Genomic DNA, 20,666 nt, shown 5'->3' with positions numbered 1-20,666 from the left:
CTAATATCAACAGGACATACGACAGGCTTTCCATCTTAGCTCAGCAGTAGACATTTTGGCACGTGGGTGGACCAAGGTTGCATTCGCGGGTCTGACATAAATCTTACAGATTGCCGATTTAAGAAATGACCAAATTCAGAGAAAAGATTATAATGGAAAATCGATCAACTAATCTATGTGGTGGATTTCAAACTCATTTCAATACACCAACAAGCAGAGACTGAAGTTAAGACGCTCAAAAACACTAATCTGTATTTAAGACCGTATAACTTTTGGAAATTATAATAAATTGGAAGACAAGGAAACATTTGCAGGCACACTGTCCTAGAGGTGTGCATGTGAACAAACGGCCATGCAGAGGAGACGTTTCTAATGTTGTGTGGTTGGATAGGAGCATCTGCAATACCTTAATTGTAATTGACCAGTCGATTGACCCAAATTCCCTTTCAAGGTCAGATTAAGAGCCATGAACCAGTCAACCTACAGGTTAAGTAGTGCAAACCTCATACTTTAAGTACATACAGTATTTGTGGGGTCCCGCAAAACCAAAAAAAGACTACAGTAGACAGGCCATGCTATCTTAAGTCTCTTGGGTGAAAGAGACCCTGGTTCACTCTGTGACATCATAAAATCCACACTGTAAAACTCACAACAGGCAGAGGAACTGATGTCAACTGATATATGAATGAGAGAGAGAAAAGGTGAAAATCTGAAGTTTCCCCACCTGATATTCAGCATAGTTCTTGAGTCCAATACCCAAGAAAGGCTTAAAGGCATCCATATATTTCTGGAAGTCACTGCCCAGCACTGAAAAATAATACACGCACCAATTAGTTGACGTGTAACCTACCAGGTTCAGAGAGTTTCAAAAAGTGTGTAGGTCTCAGATCCAATGGAAAGGTTTATACATCAGGCTTCAGCGTGGTGCATGGTTTATCATCATGGACCATACACAACTTTCACAGGGTTTGTGTTACTGGCGAACAAGTGAGCATTTAATTCAATCTTTATTTTGATGGCGTTACAACCATGTTTACATGAGAAACATTGATGTGCAAAACATCGCTATACTGTCACATGTAGGGCCGCTATGATTCATTGATTACGTTGATCATGTAAATGTGTTTTTTTTAATATACATATAAATGCATCGATGTGATTTAAAGCAGGAGAGGCCTGACCTGGCCCCTCTGAATTAGAAGGATTGTGTTACACCCCTGTACCGTTACATTGTGTGGCACCGTCTTTAGAAATAGAATCAAAGCGATCATCCAAAGTCTTAACATATATGTATCGATATTTGTGTGCGAGTGTACCTTCCACCAGGGTGGATACGGCCATGAGAGCATCTTCCTGGACCCCTCCAGAGCCCGCAGTGCTCTGGAACATTCTCAGCAGGGAGGCCATCACCACATCCGAAATCTGCAGGGCATCCTGGTGCTGTACCTTACGAAGCACATTCTGCAAAGCACAAAGTCACAGCAGGCTCAAGTACCAGTCCAAAACCATTGATTGATAGATTATATTGCAAGATTTGGGTTTTATAATAATAAAAATATAAAATATATTTAAGTCAATAAATATATAATATATAATAATAATACATTTAAGTCAATAAACTGCATACAGAGTCCAAACAAACTAATTTAAATCAACAACAAACAGACCAACTGAACAGTTCAAAACCAGTCAAAACAGCTGGCACATTACAACATTCAACTTCATCTTTAAATTGATTTGTTGAATACAGCAGATGGGACAGTTTCGATGTGGCAGGTAAAAATAATAACTCCACCAGGGGCCATATGTATCAATGGTGTGAATGCATAAAGATTATGAGGAACTATATACACAAAGATCGCCAAGTAGTAGTAAAGGGAAACTTGAAATCAGATGGTGCAAAAGTATAATAGTTTTTGTTCAGAGTTCAATAAAAATGTAATTGCAGCATTAACATTTATCCTTTTTAAATTGGTGTCTTCGACTCAAGGCACATTTTGCAGACTTGGATATGCATCGTTGCATTTTGTAATATTCTGCATTGTATTCCGCACAGCTTGCTGACCGGTCGGTGCCGTGGGAAAAAGTGAGTATAGGTCTCAGATAGTGGTATGGGTTATACATCAGGCTTCAGCGTGGTGCATGGTTTATCATCACAGACCAGACACTTACACGGTTTGTTTGTATCATTATACTGGTGTTAAATTATTATACTGGTGTTAAAGTGAGCATTTTAAGTAATCTTAATTTTGATGAGTGTCTATTGCATACATGCATATTTACGTTTCATATTTAAGAACTGGTGAACTGTGTTGCTTTTACTTGCTTCTTAGTGATGCTTAAAACATGCACCATTCAAAAATGTACAAAGTCAATAGCAGTCTGTGATTTGTCCACATACTCTGCAGGTGGTGTACGCTGACTTTTAGGCCGTGTGTTTCGACGACAGCGTTCCGAGTCCAATACAAAAGCATAGCAAGCAACATTCATCCATTTTAAATTGGAGTCTGCTACTCAAGGTCAAAAGATGAATGAATTACTTAACCAGCAATTATATTTGCATGAAATGGAAATGTCTCTTTCGTTCAACGTACTTTACTTGCTGGTGCAAATCATTACAAATGAATGGGCCGATACGGCCGTCAAAGAAACTCCCTGGACATTGGTGACTATGCCCAGGAACCCAGAAAGGAACCCAGGCCCCAGGTATTGTCGTTTTTGTGTCATGGTTTTAGAACCAGCAGCTGGTTTACATCAGGTGAAAATTCACATAAAAGGCACAAAACAACAAACAAAGAATTGTTCATCTCAATTCATGGCCATTCAAATTTCAAGTTCAAGTCAACTGGATCCAACATAATAGTGTAATTTTGCACCTTGCACTAGAGAAGGGGGAGAGGACAGTGGTGTGTGTATTCTGACCTGTAGAGTAGCGCACAGTAACGACTGCAGATCGTTGAACTGGATTCTGTCTGAGGTGCTCTGAATGTGGGACTGAGAGAGAGAGAAAGACAGAGGGGGTACAGGATGTTATATTGTTAGACAGGAAATGGCATCACAGCACAGGAAATGCTACCACAACAGCAGCAGCGGGAGGATTTCTTCAGAGGGAGAGGCGGTCAGCTTCAGACAGAGCTGCCACCATCATTCAGGTGTACAATCTGATGCATTGCTTCATCCATTTCTCTATGCGTCCCTTTGTCCATTCATCCAATCTTTCTGATTCCTCCCACCCTCCATTAGGCATTCATTCAACCCCTCTCTAGGGCAGGGCAATATGTCCACATTTCAATATTGTGGTGTGAGACCAAATATCCTCTGGGATTTTGCGAGTGTTGACTTTTTCTGGTTTTATCAGTTGTGCTTAAAAGCTCAATAAAACTATAAAAAATGTAATAGCAACATTAACATTAACCCTTTTGTATTCGACTCAAGGCACAGTTCACTGACTTGGACATACGTCGTTGCATTTTTGTCATACTCGCCATTGTATTCTGGACAGCTTGCTGGCCGGTGCCATGGGACACTGTGAGTATACGTAGGTCTCAGATAGTGGTATGGGTTATACATCAGGCTTCAGCGTGGTGCATGGTTTATCATCACAGACCAGACACACTTAAACGGTGTGTTTTTATCATTATACTGGGTGTTCAAGTGAGCATTTTATGTTATACTTTCAAAATAATCTATTTTTTGGACTATTTTTTTTAAATAGACGATCTACAGTAGAAGCTCACAACATGCTGTGAGCTTGTAGATCTGCCATTGCAAAAAATTGAACTTAAATGAAAACTGATATTGTAACAATACGATAATCACCACAATAGCTGATGATTTCTTCCATATCACCCCCATTTCCCCCTTTCCATCTGTCCAGTCCTTTCCCTCCCAGCTTACCTCCATTTGTAGGACCTGCTGCAGTCTCTCCATGATGACCAGGGTGGTCTTCTGGACGGCAGGGTAACAGTCCTTGGCGCTGTTCTTGACAATCTCCATCAGAGCCTCATAGGCCGCTGAGCGCAGGTTGTTCTGGTGGCCGTCAGGCCTGGAACACACAAACATCAGTGTCAAGCCAAGCTAGTGTTAAAAGATAGCTAAGACCCTACCGGCGTCACTACAGGTCAATGCATCACGGCTTCATCCATATAGTATATCAGACCATTTTCCCATTAATGGCTTTATTTTTAGATTTAGCTTTGTAATGTCCAGTTCTTAAATTACCTGAATCATTGCACATTTTATTATCTCATGGCTGTTTGAATTTCATCGGTAAAATCAAGATTTTCCTCAGGTACTATTTTAATACTAATACAGGTACTTTCAAATCAATCTGTGCTTTAAACTGCAACGAAAAAAAGGAAGTACATTTTCATGCATTATAATTTAACTTTGTAAGTTTTGAAAAATGGTCGGCAGTATTATAAAGTACATCTTGAGTCATTGTAAACGGGCAAAACACGCCAGACCACCTCCAACATCCTATTAAACTTTCAGGAGCAAATCTGTGTATGCTTGACAACGAGAGCTCTCCCACTCAATTCTTTATATGGATTTAATAAGGGATAAAATAAATCCTACTGTGTGTATTGTATTGTGGATGTGTCACAAAGCCAATTGAAAACCCCACCAAAAAGGTGAAACCCACTAATTTGTTGACGTGTCATCTGCAACAGAAGCCAGGTTCAACAAGCACGAATAATTTGAAGGCCAACTTCGCTTGTGCTTTGCCGACTTGCCCATGCGCTATTGCATTTTGTCATTGCATTCAGAGTGTACCGAATTTCATATTTTATACCCAAAGTTTGCTGGCCAGTGCTGTAGAAAGAAGTGCGTGTAGGTCTCAGATACAATGGTTAAGAGTTATACATCAGGCTTCAGCGTGGTGCATGGTTTATCATCACAGACCAGACACACTTACACGGTTTGTTAGCATTATTACAGCGTGATCATTTTATGTAACCTTTTTTTGATGAGTGCCCATTTCAGACATACATATTTACATTTCATATTCAATCTATTATTTTTGGTGAATCGGTCTGGAAAGGAAATGTAGATATGAATTGAATACACTTTTTTGATTGCAAACACTGTTGCCAAACACTGAGTGTCTCCTCTGTATTACCACTGTCTGGCTTTGTACTGAAATAAACAAGAACATTTATTATACATAATGAATGTTGGGAGAGAAGGAGACAACAGGGCATTGAAATACAGAGAAAAGCTCCTGTTTCAGCATCTGCAGGCATCAGCGCTTTTAAATTTAAGACTTTGAGACCTTTTTAATACCACCTCGAGTGCAATCAATTTTGCGACAAAACTATTCATCACTAAATCCATACCAGTCATAGCAAGGTCAAAGTATGGATTGGTTGGAGGGGGTACATTTGCAGACACACTGTATGACATGTTTACTAGGTAAATTTTATGTATTTATTTTTTTTAAACAAAGGTTTAAGGCCGTTTCATATTCATAAGAGAAGTGTTTGTTTATATCGTCAGATAATTTGAGAGACCAAACAGCCCATTGTATAAATTATATTGTATTAACATACTCAAAAATGTTTTACATAGAGCTTTAAGTAATCCATTCTTATTCTATGCATCATCATGAGTAACCGTGTCATGATTTCTAGAGAGATGTTGAGCTCTGTTGTACTGGGATGATGGCAGACATCTCCATGGCAAAAAGCTCAACTATCTCGATGGATAGATGGCACTCCATTGAAGAACAAGGCTTTTTTGGGGGTATTTTGGGTGACATGCCCCTTTAAAAGCATGACTTTTTAATGTTAACAGGAAATGGTTGAGAAAACTGCTAAGTGTTTTTTGCTGTATGGGAGTTTGTCTGACCCGTCTGTCTGACCTGTCTGTGGTCTCTAGCAGTTTCTGTACGATAATTTCGAAGGAGGAAGACAGGCAGTATGTGGCGGGCTCCTCCTGGTCTTCAGCTGCGTCCGTGGCCTCGTAGGCGGCCTCCGCCAGACTGGAGAACGCCTGGAGGAGGAAACAACCATTCATTCCATTTGTATTATGTATACGTTCCTGCCAAGACTTCTTACATTTCAGCATGCAGAGTCCCATCAGCGCAATCACTTCTGTTCTCACCAGAACCATGCGCTCAATGTACAAGGAGGGACCAACTCTGCATTTCCCGTTTTAATTTCAAACCCTTTGTTTGTTTTGCTGTAAATCTTTAACACTTCTGTAATCTTGTTGCATTAAAGAATGTGTTATGGTTGCGTAACCAACTGATTCAAATTCCTTGCATATGCAAACTTACTTCAAGTCAGTCAAGTCAAGATTGCTAGGTAATTTTCCAGTTTATGATTAAGTCTTTGGTCGTCAGTGTGCATCTATAGTTTGCTAGCATTCAATTTAACACCAATAATGGATGTGTAATGTACATGTAAGTAACCCATATCACTGTAGCTCTAAATATGACATGACTGTGGGTCTACAACTAAACACACTGAAGTAACTTGTGCCTGTGACCTGAGATTGAAAAAACAAAATATTTTTCATTCCTTCTTAGTTTTCTTGAGCTGTATTGAGGGATTTCCTTCGTTCAAGTGCTCCTAACTTCAAAGACCTCAGAAGAATCAAGTCTATCTCATAGAACTTTAAAGATATTTTAATACACTGATGGTAACCGTCACACTTAAGACAAATCTCACGTTTCAAGCATTGAAGCGACATTTCAAGCATTGAAGCGTGGGTTTTAAAAATCTCAAAAACTGTGTGTAGGCCTCAGATATACAATGGTTAATGGTTATACATCACTATTTCAGCGTGGTGCATGGTTTATCATCATAGACCAGACACAACTCATCATCATTACTAGCTTTGCTTTTATATTACTAAACTTACGAGGTACTGTGGTTTTATTACATTGCTCTCTCACAGCTCGTTCGCAATTTATAAAACCGGGGTTACGTAAGTAACCTATAGTTTCTGCAAAGCAAGGGTGTTGTTGAATATTCAACCTAAACCTACGGTTCTGATGCCAGGTCAGAGGTGCAATGCAACATTGGTGCTTTGCATCCATGACACCATGGATGCAATGAGATATTCTCCTCGTTATGGTAGTATATCATATAGCCATTTTAAAAGTAGTAAGTCTATTTTATGCTTACAGTGTACAAGAACCGTGTCTAGTAAGGATAATGATTAAATACGTAATCATGTAAGCTTCCATGTACATTCTGTGTGTTGCTTACCCAGCAGACATTTGAGGCCACTCGGGGTTCGGCCCCGAGTCCTTCTATCAGACACTGCAGCAAGGGGGCCAGGTAGACCTCGTTGATGGCTGCCTCGGGCAGCAGCTCACAGATCCTGCCTACTGTCCAGGCTGTGGTGTCCCTCACCACCACACTGGGGTCTTTCATTAGCTCTATCAGGGTGGGCATCGCCTGGGGACAAGGAGACGAAATGTACAGAGTTGAGTTAACCAAGTAGTTAGCCGTAATGGGACACTTAAGACAAGACTTGAAGCGTTTGTGTAAAAATCTGTGTAGGTCTCAGATACAATGGTTAAGTTTATACATCACTCTTTCAGCGTGGTGCATGGTTTATCATCATAGACCAGGCACAGCTCTCCATCACTAGCTCTGCTTTCATTATAAAACGTATGAGGAAGTGAGCACCTTGTGGTTTAGAGAAGGGCTGTGACATATGGAATGTTTGTTATCTCAGCAAAAAAGTACAAACAAAAAGGACAAAAATATATACAGGATGACCCTCTTATTGACTGATAGACTCCTGCACAGCCATGCTGTAAAAACAGTCTAAGTATAATTTAGGGGAAGTGAAATTGTTATACTAGTGCAGGCCCCTACCCATGTCTTCTCATTTAATCGTAGCGCATGCCAATTATGGAGAACCGCTGAGCCACTGTTCTCCCTTGGGGTGTCAGCAATACGCACACGCTAAAAGTGAAAGCGATTCGTTCAGCGGTTCTCAAGATACGAGGAGGCCAGAGACACTCGCGCGAAGAGATTTGTGGAATTGATAGATTACCAGAGAAAGGGAGAACGGTGAGCAAGGGCGTTCGCGAGTTTACAGACAGACGCCATATATCTCATGCTGTGTGAACTGAACACAGCCAACAAAAGAAGTTTAAGTATGGAATCTTCTTAACCCATTAAGACCTGGAACTGTCATTTTTAGATTTGAGCTAAAAAGCATTCTTTTACACTTTGGGCTATTCAAAAATAGCAGATATACAAGCTCATAGCGCGGCACCGAGTGCTGCGCTACGAGCTTGTAGATCTACTATTTTTGAAAAATCGCGAAAATGTGTGCAAATCTTTGAAAATATATGTTTTTAAAGCGAACATTTTAACTCAAATCTTTGCTTCTGGGGGTTCCTGGAAAAAAATATTTTGATGGGGGTCCGCGGCCAAATACATATAATTTTGGGGGTCCTTGACATGAAAAATATTGAGCACCACTGATATAGAAACATACGTTTTTCAGAATACTGTTGAGATGTAGGAGACATGTAGAATCGGCTTCAGGTCTCAATGGGTTAAATAAAACAATCCGAACTTTGATAAAGTGAATATCTGCAAAACCATTAAGTCAAATCTCAACTGCATCAGATTCATCAAGTATCTGACATTTAGCACAGCCCAGCTCTACATGCATGTGCCCATCATACTGCATCACTACCTGGTCATCACAACAGTAACACATCAACTATAGCCGTCATATCACTAACCAGAAAATAAAAATGATTCAGCTTCATACGATATTCCAACTCAATGTATTTTTAAATGCCTACTTGCTCTTTCCCTGCAAATGAATGTGTTACAAGACACCAGCAACACATAAAGAGGCCTCAATAAATTAGAACAATCGCATTGCAATATGTAAAACCTAATTTGGACAATCAGTTCTGTTAAACCATCTACAATCTGAATTGAAAACGCAACACGATTTTAATAAAGGCTTTAAATCATGGGCAAGAGTCAACATTGTTCTCATACCCAATATTTAGATTTACATTTGTGCATGTATTTCTTCTATCTTACAGGAGCCTCCAGCACATCTGGCCTTTGTGCATAAATGCCTGTTGCAAATATAATGCTTCTGTGAGTAGGGCTGTGACTGCATAGAATTTCTATGCTGGTGTTTGACCGTCATCGACGTTATTGCTCACACAATGCCTCACCCAAATGAGCCTGCTGCACCACGACGTCCGACTCAAATCCAAAATGGGCCGAATAATGAGACTTAACATTTGGCTAAGAAAATGGGTCAGCTAGCTTTACCACATAAAGTACCACTTGCACTCCGACTCCAACTGTTCATCCTTCCGTCTTTTGTGTGTATATATATTCAATTGAATGTTATCAGCTGATATCAAGTACTCAAGCCAAGAAATGATTTATAATCTGACGCCAAGAAATGTATCGGACACAAACAAAATAAATTATTATCATAGCTCCTCCCCCTTGGGAAGCTGAAGAATATAACTTAATTGATTAGTGTGTTCATGGTATTCAAAACATAAGCACTTCTGCAACTTTCACTAGCAAAAAACCCTAAATGAGGACAGTGAGAATGAGCTCAACTCTGCATTATGTGACTGTGTCAAATAACCACAGTAATTGCCCCAGCGCCAACTGTGATGGCCATATCAAATAACTTTTTTTTTAAATAATCCAATAGTGGCCTAAATCTAAGTTCTTAGTGAATCAGATCACCTGTATGACGAGGGGTTTCAGCTGGTTGAGTTCAGGTCCTTCCAGGATGGAACCAAAGGCCATGACCGAGGCATCACGGTAACGCCAGTCAGGGTGCTTGATGTGCTCTTTGATGAAGGGCAGGACGTGGGGAACCACATCATCCTCACAGCAGGTGGCCAGCAGCATCAGACACACACCAGCCGCTTTGCACGGGTTCCAATCATCGTCGTCGTCATTCTCATCCTGGGAGGGTGGGGGGAGTTGTTTTTAAGTGCTCTTGGCCGTTATAGCGGTCATTACAGGTCATTCACTTTGGGACTTTCTTTGGATGTGTATGGGATCACTGTACCATGTCAGTAAAGTACACTTTGAATTTGAATGAAACAGAAGAGAAAGAGGACATGTGATAAGAGTGAAAGAGGGGGATGGGGTATGGGTATATGTACAGCAGGTTGAGACAGTAAGAGAAAAGTAGGGTGGGACGAGGCAGAAATACTGCTGGGGAATGGCTGGACTAGTTGCCAGCCATTCGTCATCTATGATGTAAAATCATTTAGAACCTTAATGAAAACAAAATGTACTGTAAAAATGTAATCATTTGGATCTCGGGATGCATATGGGAACGGCAACACTCCAATGTGGATCTTTGACTTTATGTGGCCAGTAGTTAGTTATCTATGATGTATGACTCCACGTTTCTATTTCATAGAACTTCAAAGCTATTTGAATACACTGATGGTAACCTGCACACTTAAGACTTCACACAAGAATTAAAGCGTGTGTAAAAAACTCAAAAAATGTGTGTAGGTCTCAGATACAATGGTTAAGTTATACATCACACTTTCAGCGTGGTGCATGGTTTATCATCATAGACCAGACACAACTCACCATCACTAGCTTTGCTTTTATTACAAAAGCTTGTGAATCTGAGATGGAGAGACAGGATGAGTGAGAACGAACAAAAGTTTGAAGGAACAGGTTGAAAAAAAAACCTGTCTGTTTCTGCAGAATATTGGGCAGAATACTGGACAAACAGGGAAAGAGAGAGAGACAAAGCATTAACAGACATATGGTTCCTACCTGTTTGGTGAGTGTCTGTGTGAGGATGGGGACCAGGTACTGCAAGGCTCCTTTGGCATAGAATTTACTGGTATGCTCAGGGGGACGGCCCTGCTCCGAAGCCTACCATTGGATATGGAAGGACACAAACAGACCAAAGTTAAAATGACAGGGGTGGTTTTAACCAGTAGTGCTGTAAACACTGCTGGAGAGATACAGTGAGCAAGCTGACCAAGTCAGGTGCTGTTAACACATTGGCTGCCATTGACGCAGATCTGCGTTCATTCGCGCAAAAGCCCGTTGGCTGCCATTGACGCAGATCTGCGTTCTTTCAAAAAATAAAAGTTTTTTTTTTTTTTTTAATTCTTTAAAAAAAAACAAAGACCAAGGAGATATGATTTTCCGAAGAGTTTTGCTCCCAGACACTTCCTTATAACTGAAAACTTAAAAATTCTGTATCTCGGCTCCTAAGTGCTTTTTTTTTCTCATTGAAAAAGTCTGGCAGCCAGCTGTAGGTAAAAATTCAAAAAGCTGGCAGCCAATGAGTTAATAGGTCAGTGCTTCCCAACGCTGGTCCTCAGAAGCCCCTTACTGCTGGTTCTCCCATTTAGAAATCAAGCAGTACTAGGGGTCCCAGAGAAGCGAGGTTGGGAACCACTCATCTAGGTCAGTTCAATTCAAATAGTTAAGTCAACAGGACAGGAACCAAGTAACTTAAACTACAGCACAAGTAAATGGACAAAATCATTTTGCGTTACCCACTTTTGAGAAGCTCCAAATACATTTGCTTTCAATAGCCTTAAAAGTAAATACACGCCACTTACAAGACAATCATAATAAACATTTCAAACAAGCATGAAAGTGTACGCAAGTCCCAAGATACATTGGTGGCAGTTCAGACATCACACATAAGGCGTGGTAATAATAATATTTATTTGTATTGCACTTTAAAACATATAATCAATCATAGAAGGTTAAAAGCAGAGTTTAAAAATGTCAAGCAAAAAGAGGATAATTGCCGACATCGGTTACACAACAATTTAACACGACAAGGCCTTCCGAAATAAAAAGGCCTGTGGTGCATGATTTGGTGCATGATTTATCATCATGTCAACAAGATATTAAGAGACAGTGAGTGATAGTAACGGATGGATGTCTAAAATTCAGAAGAAAGGCCATTTGTGGGGTCCAGCAAAACCAAAAAGACTACATTAGACAGGCCCTGCTGTCTACGTCTCCTGGGTGAAGTAGACCCCGTTTCACTCTGTGACATCATAAAATCCACACTGTAGAACTCTCAACAGGCAGAGGAACTGACGTCAGGCAAACAGTATGAGAAAAAGAGCTTGAGAGAGATATCTTAAAAAAACAAAAAAAACACAACTCACACACACCTCAGAGGCTTCGATAGCTAGGTCCATCTCCTCGTCACAGACGTTGGACCAGAACTCAATGCCCTGTAAGGCCACCTCGTCTATGTCACTCTTCATGGCTTCTATGGTGATCTGGGGGAGGAGGCGAGAAGACGGTTAAGTACAGAGGGACGTAGAGGAAGACATGTTTTCTTTATATTGGTAGACAAGCTGTAAATGCCATTTCATGTCAGGCTGTTTTTTTATATATAATAAATAAAATCATTTAGAACATAAATGCAAACAAAATGTACTGTAAAACTGAAAATGTAATCATGTGGATCTCGGGATGCATATGGGAACAGCATCACTGTAATGTGGATCTCTGACTTTATGTGGCCAGCCATTAGTCATCTATGATCCAAACTTCTATCTCATAGAACTTTATTTTAATACACTGATGGTAACCTGCACACTTAAGACAAATCACACAAGCATTGACGAGTTTGTGTAGGAATCACAATAACGATGTGTGTAGGTCTCAGATACAATGGTTAAGTTATACATCACACTTTCAGCGTGGTGCATGGTTTATCATCATAGACCAGACACAACTCACCATCACTAGCTTTGCTATTATTACAAAACGTATGAGGAACTGAGTACCTTGCGGTTTAGAGTAGGGCTGTGACGTAATGAATGTTTTTCATCTCAGCAAAAAGTAAAACGTCCAGGCAGTTTTTATTCAGATTACCTAGCTTTAGCCCTTGTTGAACAATTTGACTTTCAAAAAGTATAAATGAAGTGAAAAAAAGCACAATCTAAGTTGGCTGATAGGTCGAGCGGTTTACTTGGCTCCGGACAAACGGATACAGAACCTCTTATGGACTGCTAGACTCCTGCACAGCCATGCTGTAAAAACAGTCCTGCTACTTTAAGGGAAGTGAAATCAACAATAACGACAACAATAATAAATGTATCCGTTACGACAGCAGCTCTACAACACTCCCAAAGACCAGAAGAAACCACAATATTTTTTTCTATGCTGCTTGGAATGTAGAGGTTGATGTATGCAGAGTGTCTCACCGCAAAGAGAGCAGGGCCCATGTAGGTCTCCATGTACTGGTAATACAGAGACATGATCTTCACCAAGTTCTGTAAGGCCGCCACTCGCACCTATACGACAAACAGGAACAGTTAACATAGAAGTAAATTAAGAAAGAAAAATAACTGAATGTGTGAACGACTTGACTTGATGGATGAGGTCCAACTCCAAGTGTAACGAAAACACCCTTAGACCAAACACAAAATGGAACCAGTTTAAAGTTCTCCCAGTGATGCATGTAAATAATATTCTTTCCTCTATTGTGTTTTGTTTCTCCATTTACAGACAGTGCTTGTTTGATACTCACTCTGGTGTCAGGACACTGTGTTGCTTCACACACCACCTGCATGATGAAGTGTCTTTCTGTCTGCAACACAAAAACACATTAGAAAACTGTATTAAAAGTAGTGGTTTGCCCAATGACCAAACTCAATACCTTATACTGTGACCTCTACGTTCTAACCCTCCTTTTCCGGACGGTAAAGGACAAATGGTAGCAGGAAGATGGAGAGACAACCCTAGCTCCTTACCTCCTTGTCAAAGTTGGCTTTGGTGAACTCCAATGAGTTGAGCAGGGCGTTGGTTGCTGCCAGTTTGACATTGTTGCTGGGTTCTTCCTTCCTCATTCCCTGGATGATGGCTGTCAGGATCTGGTTGGCATTGTCCTGCAGCTGTTCTGGGTCCTGAATACACAGCAGCAGGTTAGACGCGCGTGTGTGTGGTGGGGGGGATTCATGGTTTCATTTATTTTCATGTAGAAGAGTAGCAACATGCAGCATCTAAATCAACAGGAAATGTCCTGTCTCGCAGAAAAGGCGTTCCCAAATCGACTATTTTGGCCCAACCAATATGGGATGTAGGGAAAAACTTGTATTGTCTGCCAGTATATAACCGTCCAACCGGTGTATATTTGTGTGGGGCTGTACTCACTATGTCCTGAAAAGAAAATGTTATCATGTGGATCCCGGGATGCATATGGGAACAGCATCACACCAATGCGGATCTCTGACTTTATTTCATATAACTTTAAAGATATTTTAATACACTGATGGTAACCTGTACTTAACACAAATCACACAAGCATTGAAGCGTTCACAAAAACTGTGTAGGTCTCAGATACAAATGGTTAAGTTATACATCACACTTCAGCGTGGTGCATGGTTTATCATCATAGACCAGACACAACTCACCATCACTAGCTTTGCTTTTTTATTCAGATTACCTAGCTTTAGCCCCTGTTGAACGATTCATCGTTTCATTTATTCTCATGTACAGAGTAGCGACACAACAACAACATCTAAAACAACAGGAAATGTCCTGTCACGCAGAAAAGGCGTGTCCCGAATCGACCAATATGGGATGTTGGGAAAATCGTATATTGTCTGCCAGTATATAACCGTCCAACCGCTGTATATTTGTGTGGGGCTGTACTCACTATGTCCTGACAAATGTATCCGATGGCCTCCAATGTAGACTCCTTCATGTGTTCCGTGCTGGAGGGGTCGGTTACATTGGCCACCAGCTGGGGGATGAGCTCGGGCCACTGGCTGACTGTGATCTCAGCGCAGGCGATCCCTGCCACACACTGAGACGCAGAGCTGGGCCTGTATGTCTCTGTACCTAGTGTCTGAAGAACCTGTGGTGACAAGAGGTGGAGAAAGCGATCAGATACACCCATCACTTTTATGTTTCATTTTAGAAGATAGGGGGAAAAATGTCACTTTCAAAAGCTATGTGTGTAGGTCTCAGATACAATGGTTAAGTTATACATCATACTTTCAGCGTGGTGCATGGTTTATCATCATAGACCAGACACAACTCACCATCATTACTAGCTTCGCTTTCATTACAAAACGTATGAGGTACTATGCCACCGCACAGATTAACTAAATCAGAAATTGTAAACACATCGTGCTTCCTTACAAAGTTCTTGATCTCGCGCCGCGCGTTGGCATCGATGGCCAGCCATCTCTGCTGGTACCCAGTCTTGACGTCGGGGTCTTTGGAGGTCAGGGAGTTCTTCACCTGCAGGCCGGCTGCCACACGAGCCACCTGGGTGTTCCCTGGGTTGGCTAGGACCTTGGACAGCTCCACCAGAAAGGTCGGCTGGATGGGGAGGTGAAGGGAAACATTATTAGAGAGACAAGAGGATAAGAGTGCCTTTCTCTCAGAGGGTAGAGGGCAAAGGGAGAAAGAGGAAGATAGAAATTTAGGGAAATCAGTAAAGAGAGAAGAGGAAGAGCAGAAAGCATGGGGTGATAGCATGAGACCGTCAGAGGCAGAGTGGGGGGGGCACCGATGAGAGTCAAGGAGAAGATGTGAAAGGAGGTCAAATATGCAAATATAAGATGGACTCTGCATGAACACAGCAGAGACCAGTGAGCTGTATTCACACAAGCTTGTCATTACATACTGTATAATATATATTGTATATAGACAAACATTACACACATCTTCATCCCCCACGGCAATAGACTTCTTCAGAGAGGGCTCTCGCAAGCTAAAGCCATAAATATCTCCTCTAGCACCACTGCTACACAAGATTTTTTTTTATGCTCTGCTGCTCTGTGTTGTTTCCTACTATGGTGAAAGTAAGGGTGAGGGCACTGAGGCCCAATGACATGCAGAGGTCAGTGACTCGGTGTCTATGGCAAAGATACAACATTCTTTGAGGATTATACAATAACAAATATGTCTTATTAAACGATTATTAGACTGCATGTCAAAGTAGCTACTGGCCCTCTGATGTTTGTCCAATGCACACTGCCTGATAGCTGCTTTTCAGAGCGTTAACCACTTATCCCCCATATGCTTCCTTGACCGGGGTCTCCCAGGGGTCTGTACTTGGCTAGGAATGGGACTATAATCGTTATCGTGATAAAAGAAAAATGCAATCGTATCGTGGAGATTTCAAGTTATCGTGAAATTGTCCTTCGTCATACACTATAGGATGAATTCGCTTTTTGTTGAGCTGCAAATTCAGTACCACTTAAACCCTCTATACTTGATAAAACAGACCTGTAAAGATCACATTTGGTACGCTCATATTTCACTACACAAATTGATTTGTCAAAAGTAGCAGATCTACAAGCTCGCAGCGCGTTGTGAGCTTGTAAATCGTCTATTTTTGGCGAACGTTCCCCCCAGAAAAGGGATGCTGGGGGTTCAAGTGGTTAACAAAAGTGGCATTTTGTTCAACTGTGTTGCGATGCATTTTGCATTGTGAGCTTTAAGATCTATTCTTTACCAAATGTTCACCCATTATGACTCAGAATAGGTAGGAATACCACTATTTCATGTGCTTATGCTGGAAATCATCTTAGGTCACAATATTATTGCTGACTGCAGAATAGAAACTACTGCATAATACTTAAGCATGAATAGCCAATCATAGCCACGTTTACATACATGTTCATGTTTTATATTTTTCACCATCTAAGCTTTGCTATAAACAAAACTATATGTTGTGCTTACTCCCAGCCTATGCTAATGTCGAATATGACAACTCGGCCTAGATGACTATGCAAATACAGTAGCTCTTTTTTGTGCTTTACTTCCTCTTCTCTCATGTGCAACCTGGTTGAGTTTATTTCAGGCATCCAACCAAACATATTTTTAAGAGACCTTTTCAGGTTATGCGCAAACTAATACAAACACAATCCTTTATGTTTCCCCAGTATGTTACTTCTGAATGAGTGTCACATTTCTTTCTCCAGACTGCAGCAGCATGCTCTTCCTTTAAAAAGACATGCATCCCTCTTAGGCCACCCACCCTCTTGGCTGTGTTACCAACCAGGCCTCTAAAAGCCACAGAAAACGCTGCGTTGGTTTGTCTTACAACTCGGCCTCCCCTCCATCTCCTGTCTAATGCTTCAGACCGTTGCTGACTGGAGCATTGTCGTGCACTTTCCAAGTGAAGTCATCCATAAGGAAGACTTCCATCCCTGGGCACGGATCTGGCATTTTGGTCTAGAGCCACAGTGGATCATTACTCCAAAACTGAATGTCATTTTTGGCATTGTACTAGTAAGCCATATTAACCACGTAAGCCCAGTTTTATGCTTCGTTGTAGATCTGCTATCTGGACAAACGTGACATTTTCACCTATTATGACATGCATAAAATAGGGACACTAGGTTGACAGTGGTTAACACCACTAGATATATTACCTCTGCATGGTGGTCGGTCACCTGCTAGAGTGCCTAAAAGAGCAGACAAACTCAACTGCCACAGCAATTATTTACCAGTATGTCCAGTGATCATGTCCCACATTGATTACATCTAATCTACAAATGCATATTTTGATCTGTGTCCACATTTCAGGTTTTTTTTTACTCTTTGATTGATCAATTTTCTTCTCAATGTCTAATGTTGAGTTGTGTCAACTAATTTGTCCATATGACGCATCTATAACCATGTCCATTGTCAGAGGTTACTGTATCATGTACAGTATATTAACAGCTGGCCTAATTATCCAGTAGGCCAAAACACACCTTCCCTACCTGTGGAGATCTGTCTATCCAAATGTCACAGTACATTATATTTAAATAGAACTTGTATATGGGGTAACTATAATAATGATACAGATATTCCTAGAGGACAGTAGATGTATTCGAACATAAAAGGTAAATCGCGTGTTGCAGGCAGCCCACAAACTCCAGCCCTTCCCTGGTGGGATTGGGGTGTATCTGCCATGGAATGCTAACGCTAGCAAGCTTGGGCTGTCTCCCTTCATTCAATGCTCAAACTGATGTCTGACTCTGTGTGTGGGGTGTGTGTATGTGGGTGTGCGTGAGTGTGGCTACTAGTCAGCCATCGTGTGTAGGTGGGGTGTGTGTGGCGAGTAAGGGAGGGAGGGCCCCAGCCCAGGGAAAAGCCGGGCGGGTCACTCACCGCTAGCTATAGCGTCCTCAATCTGGCCACCATACTTGTGGCGCTAACCTACTTTCACATCAGCAGTAAAGAGGAAAAAAACACATAAAAAAACCCCAGTACTGACCAGGTTCTCAATCGCTGCCTGCTCCAGAAACTTCTGTGCCGCTTCCAATTCATTTCGATCTGAGAGGGAGGGAGGGAGAGATGGTTACTCAATGTAATGCTAGCTAATTTAGCTAGCTGAAAAATGCTAGCTAAGCATGCTTGACAGACAGTAGTACCGAAACTGAAAAGTGCACACTAGCCGGCCCTTCAGATGTGGGACATGATGGGACAGTGTTCAGTGTGTTGGTGGTGAATTCCATTCAGTTTGGGGTTGGATGAGGATCCATTGACACTGAACATGACGTTACACGCCAGGGATGAAGGATGCGGTGGTTCTGGTGCCAACAACATGCTTTCCCAATCCAGACCTAAAGCTCGTCAGTCAGTCAGCTAGCTGGCCAACTTTTCACCCAGATCTCGAACTTAAAACATTAACCCGATTAAAGTCTACAAAGATCAATCAACACTTACACTGGTTCAAATATCAACGACATCGCCGTTTAACCGGCTGGCTGGGTCGCACATATATACATATATATATCTCTCGGATGATCACTTTAGGTGCTTAAAGTTAGCAAAGGGAAAAGGCCGACTCATTTTTTTTTGCACATGAACAGCCCAGCCTCACAGCAAAGCAGGCTGCTAACCAGCTAAATATACTAGTGGAACGCCCGGGATTCGAACCCGGGTCTCTCTCGTGGAAAGCCATTATCTTAATCCTAGAATAAAAGGTTATTCCCTGTAGACCGGGGGGAGATATTAAGTTTTAGGTCATGATCAGGCAGAGGCTCAGAGCCACTAACTAACTGCTACACCAGCTAACACACACCAGCAGCATGGGCAGCAGGGTGGGTCGCTGCTACCGATGCAATGCAGCTGTCACAATCACGCTTAGTCACGTCAAGAAGCCGCTACAACCACCCGTTCATTATGACATTATCATATAGATGAGATGTGAATGACAGCCGGGCAAGGTTCCTGTACTGTTTTAAACTCTTGTGTCGGACCTGCAGCCGCCGCCGCCTTCCGCCAACATAACGCATGTTTAACGACAGTTAGCGTGTTAGCATGAACGGAGCCGCCGCATCCTGCAGCGAGCAGGCCGTGTGTGTGTGTGTGTGGCTAACTTAGCTAAAAAAGCTAGCAGCAACATTTTAGTTGCGCGCCCGGCGTCGCGCGAGCGAAAAAAATAGCCGATCTACAAGCCCACAGCGCGTGGTTTCGCCACGCGCTGTGGGCTTGTAGATCGGCTATTTTTTCCGCTTGCGCGACACCGGACAACAAATAAAGTATAAACCCCGGCTATACTAGCATCAACATGCTAACAACTTAGCACCGCTTCAACACCGGTTCCCCCAACTTTCACCGCTTCTCCAGCCACATTGTAGCCGGGTTCCTGTCGACTAAAAAGACACATAAACAGTGGTGTGTTGGGTTAATGTCGGGTGTCGTTGTCACCTGGAGAGACGGTTTTCTCGAGGATAGTGATGAGCTCCATCCTGTTCCCCGGTCGGTCGGCGGCCGCTCTCTCTGCTGCTTCTTCTTGCTTTGCTGCTGCTTCTCCCGGGCGGGCGGGTGTGGGTGAAGTCAAGTCAACTTGGTCGCTATGCTAACGAGGCTAACGGGGTGGGCTAAAACCAACCGCTAACACTAGTTTCGATTGCCCGCGCAACAACTCAAACCGGATTAGATTTCCTCTTCAGCCCCGATGCTGCTTGCTAACTAACTAACTAACTAACTAAACGGGGGAATGGATGAGAAGTCGGCGGAAAAAAAACACACCCGGCGAGCAGAACGGCGTGTCCACTCACTCACTCACTGCCCCCCCTCCCGGCACGATCCGACTCAGTTGACGGTTTTTTTTGTCTCTACTGTCTGTGAACGTGGGATAAATGTGAGGCAGCCTGGACCTTATAGCGTGTTTTCTAAGCAGCGGGGCTGCCTGTTCGCATCCTGTGTGTGTGTGTCGCTCGGTAGGGAGGGAAACTAAAGGGCCGCACTTGTCTCCCCGGCGGAAGGATATGATGATGGCTCTCCCTCCTCTCTTCTCTTCTGCGGTCGTTGGTTCACTAGAGAGACACTAGAGGCACCCTGCGAAAAGGACGGAAGTCCCGCTTTAAGTTGAGGCATGTCTTCTTACCCCTTATGCCCCACTTATGGTGCCAACATTTCTCTTCACACCCCCCTTAAACATTTGTAACATTTTTATCCTGGGATCAAGACTATCATAGATGATTTTTTTATCGATTTGATTTCATTCATAATTATTTTTCCTAACATTTTTCATTTGTTTCTAAATGAAGTTTAGGCATGGGTTTAACCACGTATGCCCTAGCTGGCGTACCAAAATTCCTCTCTTTTTTTCTTTCCCAAAATATTCGAAATTCTTAAAAGTTTTTATTCACATTTTTCAAATTTTCTTCTAAAAATCTTCAAACTTTTTTTGAAAATAGCACATTTACACACTCACAGCTTGTGAGC

General features: G+C 42.0%; 1 protein-coding gene across 2 annotated transcripts in view; it reads right to left on the bottom strand.

Annotated features, from left to right (window-relative positions):
* kpnb1 (karyopherin (importin) beta 1) overlaps window positions 1-20,240 on the bottom strand; it is a 28,614-nt gene extending 8,374 nt beyond the window's left edge. The window contains exons 1-16 of one of the 2 annotated variants that reach the window (XM_084071378.1): window positions 19,644-20,240; window positions 18,205-18,263; window positions 15,129-15,311; window positions 14,641-14,841; window positions 13,736-13,888; window positions 13,513-13,572; window positions 13,187-13,276; window positions 12,137-12,253; window positions 10,770-10,871; window positions 9,708-9,932; window positions 7,218-7,409; window positions 5,864-5,994; window positions 3,898-4,045; window positions 2,923-2,994; window positions 1,317-1,461; window positions 725-807 (exon numbers count right to left, since the gene is read on the bottom strand). In XM_084071378.1, the coding sequence (XP_083927504.1) occupies window positions 725-807; window positions 1,317-1,461; window positions 2,923-2,994; window positions 3,898-4,045; window positions 5,864-5,994; window positions 7,218-7,409; window positions 9,708-9,932; window positions 10,770-10,871; window positions 12,137-12,253; window positions 13,187-13,276; window positions 13,513-13,572; window positions 13,736-13,888; window positions 14,641-14,841; window positions 15,129-15,311; window positions 18,205-18,263; window positions 19,644-19,683 (2,001 nt within the window). In that variant the 5' untranslated portion in view covers window positions 19,684-20,240. The remainder of the gene's footprint in view (window positions 1-724; window positions 808-1,316; window positions 1,462-2,922; window positions 2,995-3,897; window positions 4,046-5,863; window positions 5,995-7,217; window positions 7,410-9,707; window positions 9,933-10,769; window positions 10,872-12,136; window positions 12,254-13,186; window positions 13,277-13,512; window positions 13,573-13,735; window positions 13,889-14,640; window positions 14,842-15,128; window positions 15,312-18,204; window positions 18,264-19,643) is intronic. The other variant, XM_084071379.1, reaches the window with a different exon arrangement.
* Window positions 20,241-20,666: the final 426 nt, after the last annotated feature.

This window comes from Gymnoscopelus microlampas (assembly GCF_963454915.1).
Source record: "Gymnoscopelus microlampas genome assembly, chromosome: 11".
Taxonomy (NCBI): Eukaryota; Metazoa; Chordata; class Actinopteri; order Myctophiformes; family Myctophidae; genus Gymnoscopelus; species Gymnoscopelus microlampas.
Note: the sequence above shows the minus strand (reverse complement) of the source record. Positions and strands in the feature narration are given on the sequence as shown.